Source organism: Podarcis erhardii (genome assembly GCF_964252035.2).
Source record: "Podarcis erhardii genome assembly, chromosome: 7".
NCBI lineage: Eukaryota > Metazoa > Chordata > Lepidosauria > Squamata > Lacertidae > Podarcis > Podarcis erhardii.
Window position 1 is genome coordinate 45913273 of NC_138511.1, and position 14175 is coordinate 45927447.

At 44.7% G+C, this 14175-nt stretch overlaps 1 protein-coding gene and 1 long non-coding RNA gene across 10 annotated transcripts in view; one reads left to right on the forward strand and one right to left on the reverse strand.

The window, feature by feature from the left end:
* RIPOR1 (RHO family interacting cell polarization regulator 1) overlaps positions 1-9655 on the forward strand; it is a 105804-nt gene extending 96149 nt beyond the window's left edge. For 8 of the 9 annotated variants that reach the window (XM_081871799.1, XM_081871798.1, XM_081871794.1 and 5 more), the window contains 8 exons: positions 296-476; positions 1340-1475; positions 2161-2322; positions 3446-3604; positions 4647-4843; positions 5507-5590; positions 5923-6013; positions 8654-9655. In XM_081871799.1, coding sequence (XP_081727925.1) covers positions 296-476; positions 1340-1475; positions 2161-2322; positions 3446-3604; positions 4647-4843; positions 5507-5590; positions 5923-6013; positions 8654-8751 — 1108 coding nt within the window. In that variant the 3' untranslated portion in view covers positions 8752-9655. Of the gene's footprint in view, positions 1-295; positions 477-1339; positions 1476-2160; positions 2323-3445; positions 3605-4646; positions 4844-5506; positions 5591-5922; positions 6014-6607; positions 6672-8653 lie in introns of all 9 variants that reach the window. The other variant, XM_081871795.1, reaches the window with a different exon arrangement.
* On the reverse strand, positions 9016-14094 carry LOC309347331. Its single transcript, XR_014158905.1, has 2 exons — positions 13885-14094; positions 9016-9896 (listed from the first exon to the last, which is right to left on the reverse strand). It is a non-coding gene; the product is annotated as an uncharacterized lncRNA (long non-coding RNA).
* Positions 14095-14175: the final 81 nt, after the last annotated feature.

A 14175-nucleotide genomic window follows, 5' to 3' on the forward strand; every position in this document is an offset into this window, starting at 1 on the left:
GAGGCAAGAAGTATATGTTCTCATTTTCAGAAAAATCTTCTGCCTGATTAACAGGGAGACACCTTTTTGAGTTGATTAAAGTTTGTTATATATTTGATTTTGCCAGTTAATCAAGTAGATATCACAGCCCTAATTCAGACCTGTTCAGGAGCTTTTTGGTGTTACATGGATGCTGGGACAAGCTGAATCATACTTGCAATGCATTTCAATGTTCAGGGGTGGACAGAGTGAAGAAAGTTGGGCTTGCAAAGGACTGGATCCCTGCTAATATCTTCCCTGCTGGCTCTTTTCACAGGAAGGCTAGCAGTGCACAGCCTGCACCCCTGGGCAGGGTACCAGGACCCAGTGAGGCTGTTACTGAAGACCCAGCTGGGTGCTTAAGCTCAGAGGGTGGCTCAGAGCCCATGAGCACTGGCAACGAGTTCCTCGACAGGGCCTTGGTCCTACACCTGAACCATTGCAATCGCTTGCTGCTGGTGAGTTCACAGTGAGGTTTCAGTGAAGAATTGGCTATGTCTTTCATTGTGCAAGATGATTGTCCTTGCATAAAAATGAAGATCAGGAGGGTTTGCAAGAGCTTTTTTAAAAAACAAAAACAAAATAAGGAATAAAACCAAATAAAAATACAGTACAAATGCACATTTAAAAAAACAGTACTATGGACAGATATTTTTTTAAAAAAACAACACACCCAACAGCCACCCAGAATTAAAACTTTGCAAAGCCATTTGAAGAAACATAAGAAATAGGTGCTAGGAAAAACTTGAGGAGGGCATTTCATGGTTGGGGCTCCGCAATGGAAAAGGCTCTGATAACCAGCCAGCAGGAACACCTGGAGCAAGGCGCTGTTAGATTAGCTCAGTATATAGGCAGGTTGATACCAAAGGAGGTCCTTCGATAACACTGGTCCCAGGCCTTTTAGGGCTTCCTCATTCAAAACCAAGACTCTGAAATCTAGAAGATGATGATGGACTACAATGCCCATCATTCCTGGCCATTGGCCATGTTGACTTGGGCTGATGGGAGTTGGTGCCCAACAACATCCAGAGTTAGTTCCCCACCACTAGAGGGAACCTGAGACTTGGCCCTTACCTTGGAACTCCTCCTCCTCGTCTTTTCTGACCATCCTGTCAGTCGGACATCACTCAAGTTGTTGAGTCCCAGCTTTGATGCCAGGCCTGCCCTTCTGTGTTGTTCTTGCGCATGATACCTAACCGGGGGGGAGTAGCTACTTGTACTGTAGCCTTACCTTAAAAGGATTCCCCATATGCCATGCACAGTATGAGCTGAGATTGACCACCTCCACTAAGAATCTTTCCCACTTGTATCTGATTCCTAGAAACTGGGCACTTTTGGGCCCCTCCGCTGCCGGGAAATGTATGCACTCGACAGGCTGGTGAGGGAAGCACAAGTCCTGGAGATGGTCTGCCGTTTAGCAGAGGAGCGAGCAGGGACAGCCAGCTCTGCTGAGGAAGGTAAGGAAAAAAGAGGACAGATGTGGAATGAATCTGGGATTAGCTACATCAGTGCCGGAATAGGCACTTATTTGCAGGATACAGTGAGTCAACTGTTATTCTACAAAGGGTGTCTGCAAATATACAACCAAGCAAACAGCCAGGCTGTTTGTCTTTCTTCCATAGGGTAAGGTTGGCTTCCTGCTGCCCTGTCTTTGTAAGATACATTTATTCCTGCAATAGTTGTTAGTTTTGCCCTTTCTCCCATGCTTTGTTTTTTATATTTAAAAAAGTTTTTTAAAGCATTGTGTCTGCCTTTATTCAATGTAACATTCCCTGAACCCCTTTCTTTAAAAGAACAGTTTTTAAAGAGTTGTAAAGCTAAATTGAGAATGGGGAAGGGAGGAGATGTTGACCTTACAGCTGCTAGCCAATCAGAGTTGTGCACAGCCATTTTCTGCAGACCTTTGCAACTTGAGCTCATCCTGCAGAGGAATGGGTACAGCTGACCATAAATATGTACTTTTAGAGCATTGCTGACTGCTGTTTTCAGTGTAAATTTGTATAGGATACTTTGCAGGGGAGGGCAAGAGAGACATTTGTGGAGCTTCTAAGAGTAAGACTGATTCAGGGGGAAATGTTCCTTCTGGTGTTATTATCATAACCAGAGGTCTAAGCTGTCTATGTCGTCTTTTTCTCCTCTCAGTGGTAGAGTTTTCTTCATGGAAGGAGGGAGTATTGCTCTTCTGGGACAACTGTGTGGTCATGCCTAATCTATACACCTGCCCTGTAGAAAAATTCCTGCAGACACTCAATTCCCAGTATGCGGCACGAATCAACGAACGCCAGCAAGGCCTGGCAGATCCAGGTGGGTGTGACTTGGACACAGGACAGTACTTACTATATGCTTTACTTCTCTCTCCACTGCCCCCAATTTCATCTTACGTTCTGCAGTCTTTTTATATTCTTTGCAATTCAAGCATGAACCTGCACATTGTGCACCATCTATGCTTTAGCTAGTGATGTGGGAAGGGCAAGGGGCTAATACCTTGACTGCTAGAAGTCCTCCTCAATCCCACGCCGGCTTTGACATTTCACAGTATCATACAGTTGGAAGGTACCTTGGAAGCTATTTAATCCAACCGAGTTTACCACCTCTTAAGGCAAATTGTTCCACTGTTGCAACGTTTACTTTTAGGAAGTTTCTCCTAGCACTTGGCTTAAATGTGTTTCCTTGCAATTTCCACCCATTAGTACTAGTCCTGCTCTCTGGAGCAACAGAAAACAAGCCTGTTCCATCTTCTCTGTCACAGCCCTTCAGATATTTGAAGATGGCTATCATGTCTTCCCCTAAGCACACCTGTGTCTTTCAGGCATTCCTCATTCCACTTGGTTCCCAGCTTTATGTTCCATCAGGCATGGGTCATGTTTCATGTTGTCAGGGGTCCAGATGCTTGGGATTCTTTTATGAATGAATCTGGGGGTTCCTGAGTGCTGAATTCTGAGCCAAATATCCATTCCTATGCTTGTGCAGTATGCTTCTTTTATGAGGAAGGTGAGTATGGTTAGAGGACAAGAGTCGTTTGTGATGCCTTAAAATTCACTTTCATAAAGGAATGACTCCTAGGGAACCTATTAGCCGTTCTTTGCCTTAGACTTAGTTCAGCATTTTTTGTATCGAGATATGTTAAAGACTGATTGTACTCCAAATAACAGTATAACTGACCCATGATTTGTTGGAGTTGACTATGATTGAACTGTTGAGGGTGGTGGCAAAATGTGTGTAACTCAGAATGAACTCCTCAAAGCTTTATTCATATCCAAAGAGTGAACCCACCCCAGAGCTTGTTCCCAGGGACTGTTCCCAAGTCCCTATCATCCTCCAGTCCCATTCAGAAGCCTGGGTGTAGTTGCAAGACCCTTGTCATATGATTGGTGCATCTACCAAGTATTTGGGAGCCACCTTGACAGTGTTTTTTCCCCTGCCACAGTGTGTGTGAAGCTGGTGGAGGAGTTTCTGCAACGCAGACTGCCCAGGCGCCAGGGGAGCTGCCAGGCTGAGCAGATCACTGTTTTCCAATACTGGAGCCACTTTGAGGCTCTGCCTGTCTTGACGCTGGACTCTTACATCATGGAGTTGGCAGAGGAAGGTTTGTTGTGTGATTTGTGAAGATTCATGGAGGGTTCCCAAATGCATGTTGTGATGCCTGATAGCTGCAATATCAAGTGAAGACTTGCACATGTGACCATACCTCTTGGCTCAAATGCCACTTAAAGGGTTCGATCATCACCCTGCCCATCACAAGGATGACATTTTTTAGGGGAGGCTATTCCTTCTACCAATTAGAGGCCTGCTTTAAAGCCACATAAAGGGATCTTATTAAAGTGACCCAGGAGTTAATGCCATTCGCTGGCATTGTAATTCCTGCTTGTAGTTCAAGCAGATGCAACTTGCATTTATTGGAAATGTCGCAAATTATGGAATACTTGAAGTTAGCAATGACTAACGTACAAGATGACTGGATATATGTATATTACCATCCATAATACTGCAGTGGCGTAGCGTGGGGGGTGCAGGGGGGGCCGGCCGCACCGGGCGCAACATCTGGGGGTTAGGGTTAGGGGGCGCAAATCCACGGGTTAGGGGGCGCAAATCCACGGGTTAGGGGGTGCAAATTACTTGCCTTGCCCCGGGTGCTGACAACCCACGCTGCGCCACTGTAATATTGTGCTACGTTAAATCATTAATATTAGCAGAGGATGGAGAAATGATGATACTGTACATCTTATTGCTGCAGTTAGAATGACTGTTAGTCAAAACTGGAAAAAATAAAGGTTCCATTATAGATTGACTATTATAAATTTGGGTTATAATGTATATGCATGATGGGAGTAATTTTAAAATGCTGTAATGATTTATATATTTGTTTTATGCATTTATTTACTCGTTAATTTTGGATTGCTTACATTTAAAAATTTCAGGGTTGTAGCCAACCAGCTTTCACTCAAGAGTAGACCCAGAGGTCTATCTATTTCAGTGAGTCTAAGTGGGACTAACAGTGGATACAATAACCTTTTGTGTCTGGTCTTCAGCTTTCCCAGATGTATTCCTGAAAAGGAGTATGTAAATGAACTTCATAAATAAATAATGATGTAGCTAACCATGGAGCTGCTTCTGCCTTCACACTGTAGTGCTGCTAGCACAGAACCTCAATTCTGATGACCAAGATGTGGTCCTGAAGGCCCTGAAGCGCGTTCCTGAGAGCCGGCTTCATAAGGATGGGCTGAAAGCCTTAAGCCTGCTTCTTGTCGAAGGAAACAGCAAGGTTGTCGGGGCCGTGTCAGCACAGTTGCGCAACCTTTCAGAGAACCCTGGCTTCCGGGAACGGGTAAATATCTACTGTGCTGGTCCTATTGTTGGGAGAGGATTTATTGATCAGGAGATAGCCTGGTTTCAGGTGCAGCTACACTAAAGGTAAAGGGTTAAAGGGACCCCTGACCATTAGGTCCAGTCGTGAATGACTCTGGGGTTGCGGCACTCATTTCGCTTTATTGGCCGAGGGAGCTAGCGTACACAGGTCATGTGGCCAGCATGACTAAGCCGCTTCTGGCAAGCCAGAGCAGTGCACGGAAACACCGTTTACCTTCCCACTGGAGCGGTACCTATTTATCTACTTGCACTTTGAGGTGCTTTCGAACTGCTAGGTTGGCAGGAACAGGGACCGAGCAACAGGAGCTCACCCCGTTGCGGGGATTCGAACCGCCGACCTTCTGATCGGCAAGTCCTAGGCTCTGTGGTTTAACCCACAGCGCCACTCGCATACACTACAGATTGCTAAAGCATGTTGGAAGCAGTTAAACTTTCTTGATTCCGCCTGAAGTACTCTGGGAGTTGCAGTTTCGTGAAGTAGCTGAGGGTGCTTTATTAGTCATTGGTTGCTGATTTCTTAGTTGGGTGTTTTGTTTGTTGCCACCCATCTGTCTCAAGAAACAAAAGGTGTGTGGTGTACAGAAGGGGGGCACAAGCAGGCTGACTGATGTGTCTTTCCCAGGCCCTGGTCTGTTACCTTGAGCAGCTGGAGGATGAAGAGGTGCAAACACGGATTGCAGCCTGTGCAGCTCTGGGCTGCCTTAAGGTGAGGGCTAGATGGAAGCTTTTCTCCAAGGTCTGCTTTTAATATATTTACTAACTCACATTCAGGAGTTTTCTGGATGTATCTCACCCTCTGTACCTGATCATTTAAAACAAGACTTTGTTGTATGGAAGGGAGGGAAGCCTTCCCGGTGATTGAACACTACAAGGTTTACAAGGTTTGGTTGAGCAACTGTCTGGGCTGCAGTGGGCTTCAATATCCTGTATTTGTGTATTGGTCCTCCACCTTATTTGTAGCTTTGGGTTTTGTGGTTCTGTGTAGAGAAGGAGCTAAAACTTGATAACATCACCTTCTTTTACATTTCCCTCCAATAGGCCAAGGAGAGTATTGAGCAGCTGGTGTACTTGTGCCAAACGGACAAAGAGGCCGTACGAGAGGCAGCCAAACAGAGCTTAATGCTGTGTGGTGAGTGCCTTCTCTTCCCTTGTTTTCAGACATAGTTCTCTCCCATCTCATCTGGGCAGGCGGCTCCCTTTATGACTGTGGTTGACAACCATCAAGGGACACATTCCCTCAGGGGAATCCATTGGGGCTAAAGTCAGCAGTGCACAGGGCCAGAGCCTGAGGTGGGTGGGGCTACCTTTTTCATTCTTTCTCCCTCCTCCCCTTGCTACTCAACAGGCCACTCAGAAAGAGACAGATCACTTCTTCCCAAAATTTAAACCAGTAGGTTACAGAGGGCTTTGGAAACCAGGCTAAAGGCTATATGCAGCCCACCCTGCCGGTTGTCCACTCCTGCCTTGTGGCATGTTGCGGGGTGGGGTCGGGCTCCATGTGGTGCTCACTCTATACTAGATGGCTAGGCAGAACTTCTCCTGCCTGTTTGGCCATAGATTTATGCTCTTAAATACCCCATACCTATTCCTTGACCTCTTGCTAGTGTCCACAGCGTAGGACAGAGCACCCTCTTGGCCTTACCTTGCTGCTCACTTAGTGAGAGTTGATATGGAACATTGAGAGTGGAAAGCACTAAGCAGTTGTTGTTTATCATTTTGTTAGATGGCACTGAGAGAACCATCTGATTGGCTAACTAGACTTCTGGGTCATGACAGCAGCTGCACAGGTTGGGATGTGTTGGCCAGTCCATTCTTCCCCCTTCCCACTGTGCTGCATGCTTTATTGGTGTCTCTTGTCCTGGACCTTGTTGGTCTTTATCTTGTCAGGTCTTTTGTCTCAGCTCACTCCTCTTAGTGTGCTTGTGTTCTGGCTGTGTCTTTGTCACTGTTGCAAAGGGAATGGCACACCTGTTGAGGGGCTATGATCCAGATTACATAGGAAATTGCCTTCTGCCAGGTCAGACTGCTTGTCCATCTTGCCCCAGTATTGTCTATTCTGGAGTGGCAGTGGCTCTCCCGTATCTGGCTGTGGTTTTCCCATCACCTGCTTGTTGATCTTTCCACTAGAGATGCCAAGCAGTCACCCCTGGGATCTTCTGCATGCAAAGCAAGTTCCACTCTCCTACCCAGACAAGCCTTTTAGATCAGGGGCTTGGCACTGAAAATGCCCCTATTTTATGCTTCCTGATAACAAGAAGCGTGTAGTTCATCTCTTCCAAATGAAACCTGCCTTCCCAGCTAAAGGTGTCTTGTTTTTAAGAAGCTCAAAACACCTGGAAGATGTGCACTGCTCAAAGGCGCACTGTTCAGGCTCCTCCTGCATTCCATTAGTGATGGGCGACTAACTTCTGAGAGCTGAAAGGGGTTTAACTATAAGGTTAGGATGATGGCCTGTTGGTGTCTGTTGTTGGGAATGACAACTTTCTTGTCATAGGGCATATTTCTTTGAATTGCACCCTGGGGTTTTCTGCTACCAGTGGTGGGTGTAAAGGCCTCTTGCCCCCATCGCTGCATTAGCCAGTGTTACAAGGCCAAGCACACCCTTCACTGAGCAGCAGGACATCCTTCACAGCATCTCTCTTGAGAGCTTCTGCCTACGCCCTTGGCTTCCCCTACTGTTCATATGCTGCAACTGCAGGCCCCAGATTGGGAAGATAGGTTTCAGGGGGAAGCTTGAACACACACCAACCGTTATCACTAGAAACTAAGAGCCAAGGAGTCAGCACTGGCACAGAGCTGGTTGTATTTGTTATGGAGTGGGGTGAGATCCACAGGATCTGGCATGGCACCCTGTAAATCTTCTAAAATGAAATGGAATCTGGACAATAGTTTTTAATAATTTAAAAGGTTTTTGTGGGGGTTACACCACCCATTACACAGACCCACTAGCAGACCATCAAAGTGCAGCAGGAGGGGATTGTCAGCAGTTGCAATGCCACAAAAACTGTGTTGATCCAGGTGCCTGAATGGGGGGACCTGTTGCAATCAGGTCCTGCTTGTGGAGCTTCTCGTGGGCATCTGGTTGGCCACTGTAAAAACAGGATACTGAGCTAGATGAGTCATTGACCTGATCTAGCAGGCTCTTCTTATGTTCCCTTTCAAGTTCTGCTTAAAGCAGCATGCCTGTTGTGGAGGGTATTTATTTACAAGTTCTAAAGTACTGCAAACAAGCAAAGATCAGCACAGGTACAAAATGAAGGGCAAATTCAAATAGAATAGTGCAGTCATGCGCCAATTTGAACATGCAGAGGAAGCAGGGCAACAATTGTTAAATGACTCTGACTCAGGACAGAAAAGGGCACCTGGAAACCACTACTAAATGAGCTCTTCAGATGTATCAACTGACCATTCCTACAAGGGTAAATTCTTGTCAGTAATCATATAGCCTCATCAGTCTTCATTGTTTGATTGGGGTATTGGGTTCACATTCAAGAAAATATGAATGGACGATCATCAGCAAACAATATTGACCATACATTAATTTTGGAAGTGTAGTCTTATAGATGGCCACACAGCTGGTTGGGTCACCCTTAGGCAGCCAAGCAATGAAGTTTTATGAACTTGGGTGGGGGAGGGAATCACCCATTTTCAGGCCAGTGTGTTGCCAAGGAAGATTACAGGGAAATTTTATGGTCTGACTCTGTAGACATGTGCAAGGCTGGGGCAAACAATATCCTAATTAACAGCTGATTGCTATATTTGCTTGCAGGAGAAGATGGGAAATCTGCTCATCGACGTCTAGAAGAGTCTCTTGACAGTTTGCCCCGAATCTTTGCCCCTGGGAGCATGGCCAGCACTGCATTCTGAAGGGTGCCACACAAACTGACCAGCCAGATCCTTTTGGGACCCAGACTTTGCATGCCACAGAACTTCAACCAAGTCACACAGACTGGGGTCAGACTAGTGTGCCATAGACTGGGCAGCTCTTTGCCCCTAAGCGCATGCACACACTGCAGTATTAGCATCACCCACACGCTGTCTTATGTGGAGGATGCCTTTTCCTAGCCCCAATGGCTGCTTCACTCATGGAACTAACATGAGTACAAGACACTGAGAGATCCGCTTGTTTCCTTTCCTACAGGAGCCCACGGGGCTGAGGGATTGAGTATTGCTCTCTGCCATGTGCCAGGATCAACATGCCACATTTTGGAGAAAAACAACAGCTGAGCATTATGGCCATGGCAGAAAGTCTCAGTTGCTAAAGCCATCTCCCATTTGAGACAAACTTTTTGTGTGTTCTTGAAGTCCCACTTAGTGTTCAACTTGTTCTTAGCTTGCCCATGTCCTCCACCCTCTGGGGCTGTGAATACTGCAGGAAATTGGGACCAGGTATATTCTGCTACTGAGGAGCTGCAAACTCTTCTCTCGGTTCTGAGAGGTGGGGGGAAAGAAAGTGCACAACAATTACAGGAGAGTTTCCCACCTCCCAGTGGAGGAAGGACAGATTGTTTTTAACAGTGGTGCTGTGGCAGATGGAAGCAACATGGATAGACAAACGCTGCCACTTCTTTGGCTATTTTATTATTTTTATTTACACATTTTTTTTGGGGGGGGGAGGTTGCAGACAAAAGCAAAAAGTCTTTTCTATAAAATCTCTATAATTTTATCTGTATATCTACATAGATATATAAATATATATATAATGTAATTATCAAGAGGTTTGGCTAATTTTGACTTTAAGCCTGAAATAAAAAGAAGTTTGAGCAAGTGAGTTGGGTGTACATCATTTTGTGACTGCTGCTGTGGAGTTTCCCTAACCAAACTGGGAAGGAGCGAGGTGTTGTGAAACCTCAAGTGGTCCAAAACACCTTAGGTAACTGAAGAACAAAGTACAGCACTGAAGTTTTTTAGTGGTTTTTACAGGTGGTGAAATAAAAAGGAAGATGGACTGAGCTTCTTTCCAGAAGTGAAAGGCGAACACTGAAGACCACAGGCAACAAGTCATCCTTGTCCTTCCTGCAGTACAGAAAATAGAAATGGAAAACCATTATTCATCGATGTTCAATATTCATACCCTGCCTTGTTAAATAAGGTTCTCTGAATATGATAGATAGATAGATAGATAGAGAGAGAGAGAGAGAGAGAGATCTCTAATAGATAGAAATCAATACAGAAAATTCACACTGGCATTAAAGTGAATAAGGAAGTCTCTTCTCCTATTGGAGCCCTCTGGATCTCTGAAAACTGTCATGTTCTGACAACATATTTCTAAACTTTTAACTGGACAGGAAAGGAACATGAAAATATTTCTTCGGTACTATGTTTGTGTGTTTGGATATCAGTTAAAGAGAATAACTTATACACCAGAAATAAAACTGACACAGTTGAAGCCTCACATTTGACTTTCAATTTCTTGGGGGGGGGGATCAATACAGCAGCAAACATAAGCTGCCAAACTAACAATCTTAAAGATATTAACAGTGCAAACCTACAGCTTTTTAGTCAAAAGTAAGCCCCTCCGAGTTCAAGACAGCTTACACTCATTTAGGTAGGTATAGGATTGTAGTGCAAAACACTAAAAAGTTAACAGGAAGATGAAATTCAAGGAGAGTAATCTGAAAAAGTTCCTGCCTATCTGAAAGCAAACAACAAAGGGGGCAGGTGAATCCCCTTGGCATGTTATTCCAGATCTGAAAAGGCCCTGTGGTGGTGAGGGACCTTAGAGCAGGGCCTCAGAAGACAAAAATGTTAAGACAGTTTCATATGAAGAAAGGTGATTCTTGAGATAACCTAGGCTGAGAATTCTTTGGGGATGTCTCCTGAAAACATTAGCTCAATGTGTCTGCAATCTGAAAAGAAGCAAAGGTGCTGAACAAGATGCAACATAATTCACATTTTTTTACATTTAAATGCAGGTATGTTCTCCCCCCCCCCCCCGAGTATGGATCAGAAATATAGGGGGAGGACAAAGGGCTAAAGTCAGGGGACTTACGCCTGCCATTTACTTTAAAAAAAAAGTAACACAATTGTAAACTGCGTAGATAGAATCTCATCTAGTTTGCCCATAAGAAAATAAGAACATTGCTCCAGTTGTCTGGGAGCACTTGATGCAGTGTTTTTGAATCAATGCCTGAATGAGAGCTGCATATAGACTGTTAGGTAAGAACAGAAAATACATTTTGAAAGTGGATAAATACAGGTTAGGTAAATGCACTTATAAAAATATGCATGTGCCCATGAATTTCCCTGTACCACTTGTGACTCCAAAAAGCTCCTACACCCAGAAACTAGCATGAACATGTCCGACTTACATTAACCTAGAGTCACTGGGCAAAATGAGCTCTTGAATGAGGAAAGCCCAAGGATATATGGATGTAAAGTAAATTAAAACCAAGGTTGTTCCTAAATTAATTCTTCCTTGGCTTGTGACATCAAAATGATGTGTCTTGAGATCCTCAGCTTGAATGGATCCCTTTAGCATAGAGATGGGGTTGCTAGACTATCATAGTTTTTGACCACTGGCCATACTGACTGGGACAGAGGGCATTTAGCCATCTAACAACACCTGGAGGGCCACAGCCTCCCTCTCCCTGATGAGGAATATTTCACTCCTGTGAAAGACCTAGCTATTTGCCCTGTATAATTGTTTTGTTGGAGTTTCTTGTTGGCACAACCCTGGGTTTCGTTTCCACATGGTTACTTCACTAAAATGTATTGAAAGTGCCCTAAGCTGCTTCCCTAGCCTGCCACTGAGATGAAATGCATAACTTTTGAATAAGGCCTAGTGTCTGGACTATACCACTTCAGGTGGAAGTTCCTGTGATTGTGTAGAGGTAACTTGCAGCTTATATGAGGGTTTGGTTTCAGGGGTCCACGTGCAAATGCAAAATAGTGTAAAGCCAGGAACCTCTGGAACTGCTCTCCCCGTGACCATCCCTACCTGTCTACAGCAGCCTTGACCTTGGCCTCACTTACTGCCCTCTGGAAAGGATGTGCAAGGCCCAGGGCCCTCATGTAACCTTCCCAGAACCCAATAAGCAAAATGGAAGGCCAAAAAAGATCTTTTTGCAGTGGGTTTTCTCTGCTCTCCATTTATTTACCCACTGCCCACATAAAGTTGTGATGTAGAACAAATCAGTGTAAGGTGCATACGTTCAGCTGCACTTGTACCTGCCTCTTCCATACAAAGAATAAAATACCTTTCAGGAGAGTGAGCACACATTCTGTTAACATTGCTACCCTGTTAACTACGGGATTGTTAAAAGTACCCACAGGCACCTGCAAAGCCTGAGACAATTCATACAAGGCAAACGATTTCCAACATCTATCATTGCTGCTGTCTGGTTTTCTAGTGGGAAGAATTGAGTCATGATTCCCAAGAGGTCCACCAAGAGTAAAATGGCCATCCAGCAAATCCAGAAATAGACGTTTGGGGATTTCTTGGCCAGCAGGTTTATGGAGGATCACTGCCTATGCTCAGCATTAAATCTTTCCCTAGCTGTTTTTAGCTGGTGTAAGCAGATGGAAATGGGGAGATTTCCCTGAAGCTGTCATTTGAGAGGAAACTGGAAAGGGCCAGCCCCAGGTAGGGGTGGTCCTATGCCTTGTTCATTCTAGTGTCCACCCTAGCAGGCATACCTGTCAGTAATGGTTGGCAGCAACAACAGTGATGCTTTCAGCAATGCTGGATGGCAGGGACTAGCTACCATGTTAATTTCCCTCAATACCTTGTAACAGCACTTTGTCAGGGGTGTTGTGGGAATTGTGGTTGTGTTGGCCCACAAAAAATAAAGGGGGACTCAGGGCAGGTATCAGTGATGTTGGGACCCTGATGGTTGCCCTGGAACTGGAGATAAAGGGTTGGACCCAGACATAGCCATCCTCTTTTTGCCAAGAGAGGAAGACAGGTGACAGATGCATAGTGAAAGCCATGAAGCTCACTGGTGACCTTGGGCCAGTCATTGCCTCACAGCCTAACCTACCTCACAGGGTTTTTGTGAGGATGAAATGGGGAAGAGTACCATGTACACCACCTTGAGATTCTTGGAAGATAAAGGTGGTATATAAATGTAATTAATTTAAAAAAATAATGTTGATTTCTTCTAGGAGAGAACTGTTCTTTTGTAGAAAACTCGTGTTTCCCTTCAAGATGGCACCTTCTGCTGCAAGGCCACAAAAATTACTACAGCTCCAATTAAAGAACTAGGATTAATTAAAGAACAGGAATTAAAGATAGAGGATATTTTGTGTTGAGGGGAGGTATATAAATACTATTAAAGTAGAATAAATTTATTTAAAAACAACCACCAAACATATAGTCACTACATTCATGTTACATATGCAGCAAGGAAACCCTGAATAACTATAATCCACTGGCTCCATAAGGAGAGGTAAGGGGGTTCTAGATAGAGCTACTTCCCATTTTAGAAACCAAGCACCATTTTAAAGTAAAATCTAAACTGCCTGAATGTGGAATAGGACACAAGCAAATCTATTTAATATGTTTTCTGCTGAATTTCTGATAATCACTTTCAACTACAAACTGCTCTCCTCTAAGATATTTCAAGGGGGGTGGAAACCCTTCACTAAGAATTGGGATGGGTTGCAGTTAGTTTACCTACATTTCATGTACAGTACATATCCTAACAAATACTGTATGGACTTTGAAAGGACATCAACCCCCCTGTTGTGATCCTTTCCCTGATTAGGGTCAATTTACCTGATTACTGTGCCTTTCAAATAAGACAAATGAGATTTGAAAAGCAAACATCCCCATGACTTTTAAAGATTGTAGATCTTTAAAAATGTAAAAGATTTAAAAGATTGTAGATCCCACCCCCACCCCCGCTCTTTTGGGTATCAGGGCTTTAATGGCTGTGCATCAAATTAAAAAGGACAGCAGTATTTCTCACCACACTGACAGGTGGCAGCTTTGCCTGTTGAATTTCTGCCTACTAAGGGATCGTTAAAGGTTTAATCCTAATATAAGCTGCAGTTAACTTGCATATCCAAGCTCGCCTATTTTGCTTCTGGACACGTTTGCACCAATTTGTTCCTGATTATACCAACACGACGCCCGTGAAACCCCCGCCCGTTGACAGAGATTTTCCTTTCTCGGCAGGTGGCAACAGGGCCGACGTCACCTCAAGAGGGCGCCACACCGTGGAACCAATCCCTTTGCCCGCTCTTGCAACGTGCAAGTGCTCTGCACCCTCAGCCCAGGCCGCGCGTGACGTCACAGCACCACCCGCCCTCACGTCCGCCGCGGCCCTTCTAGGTCCTCTATTTGAA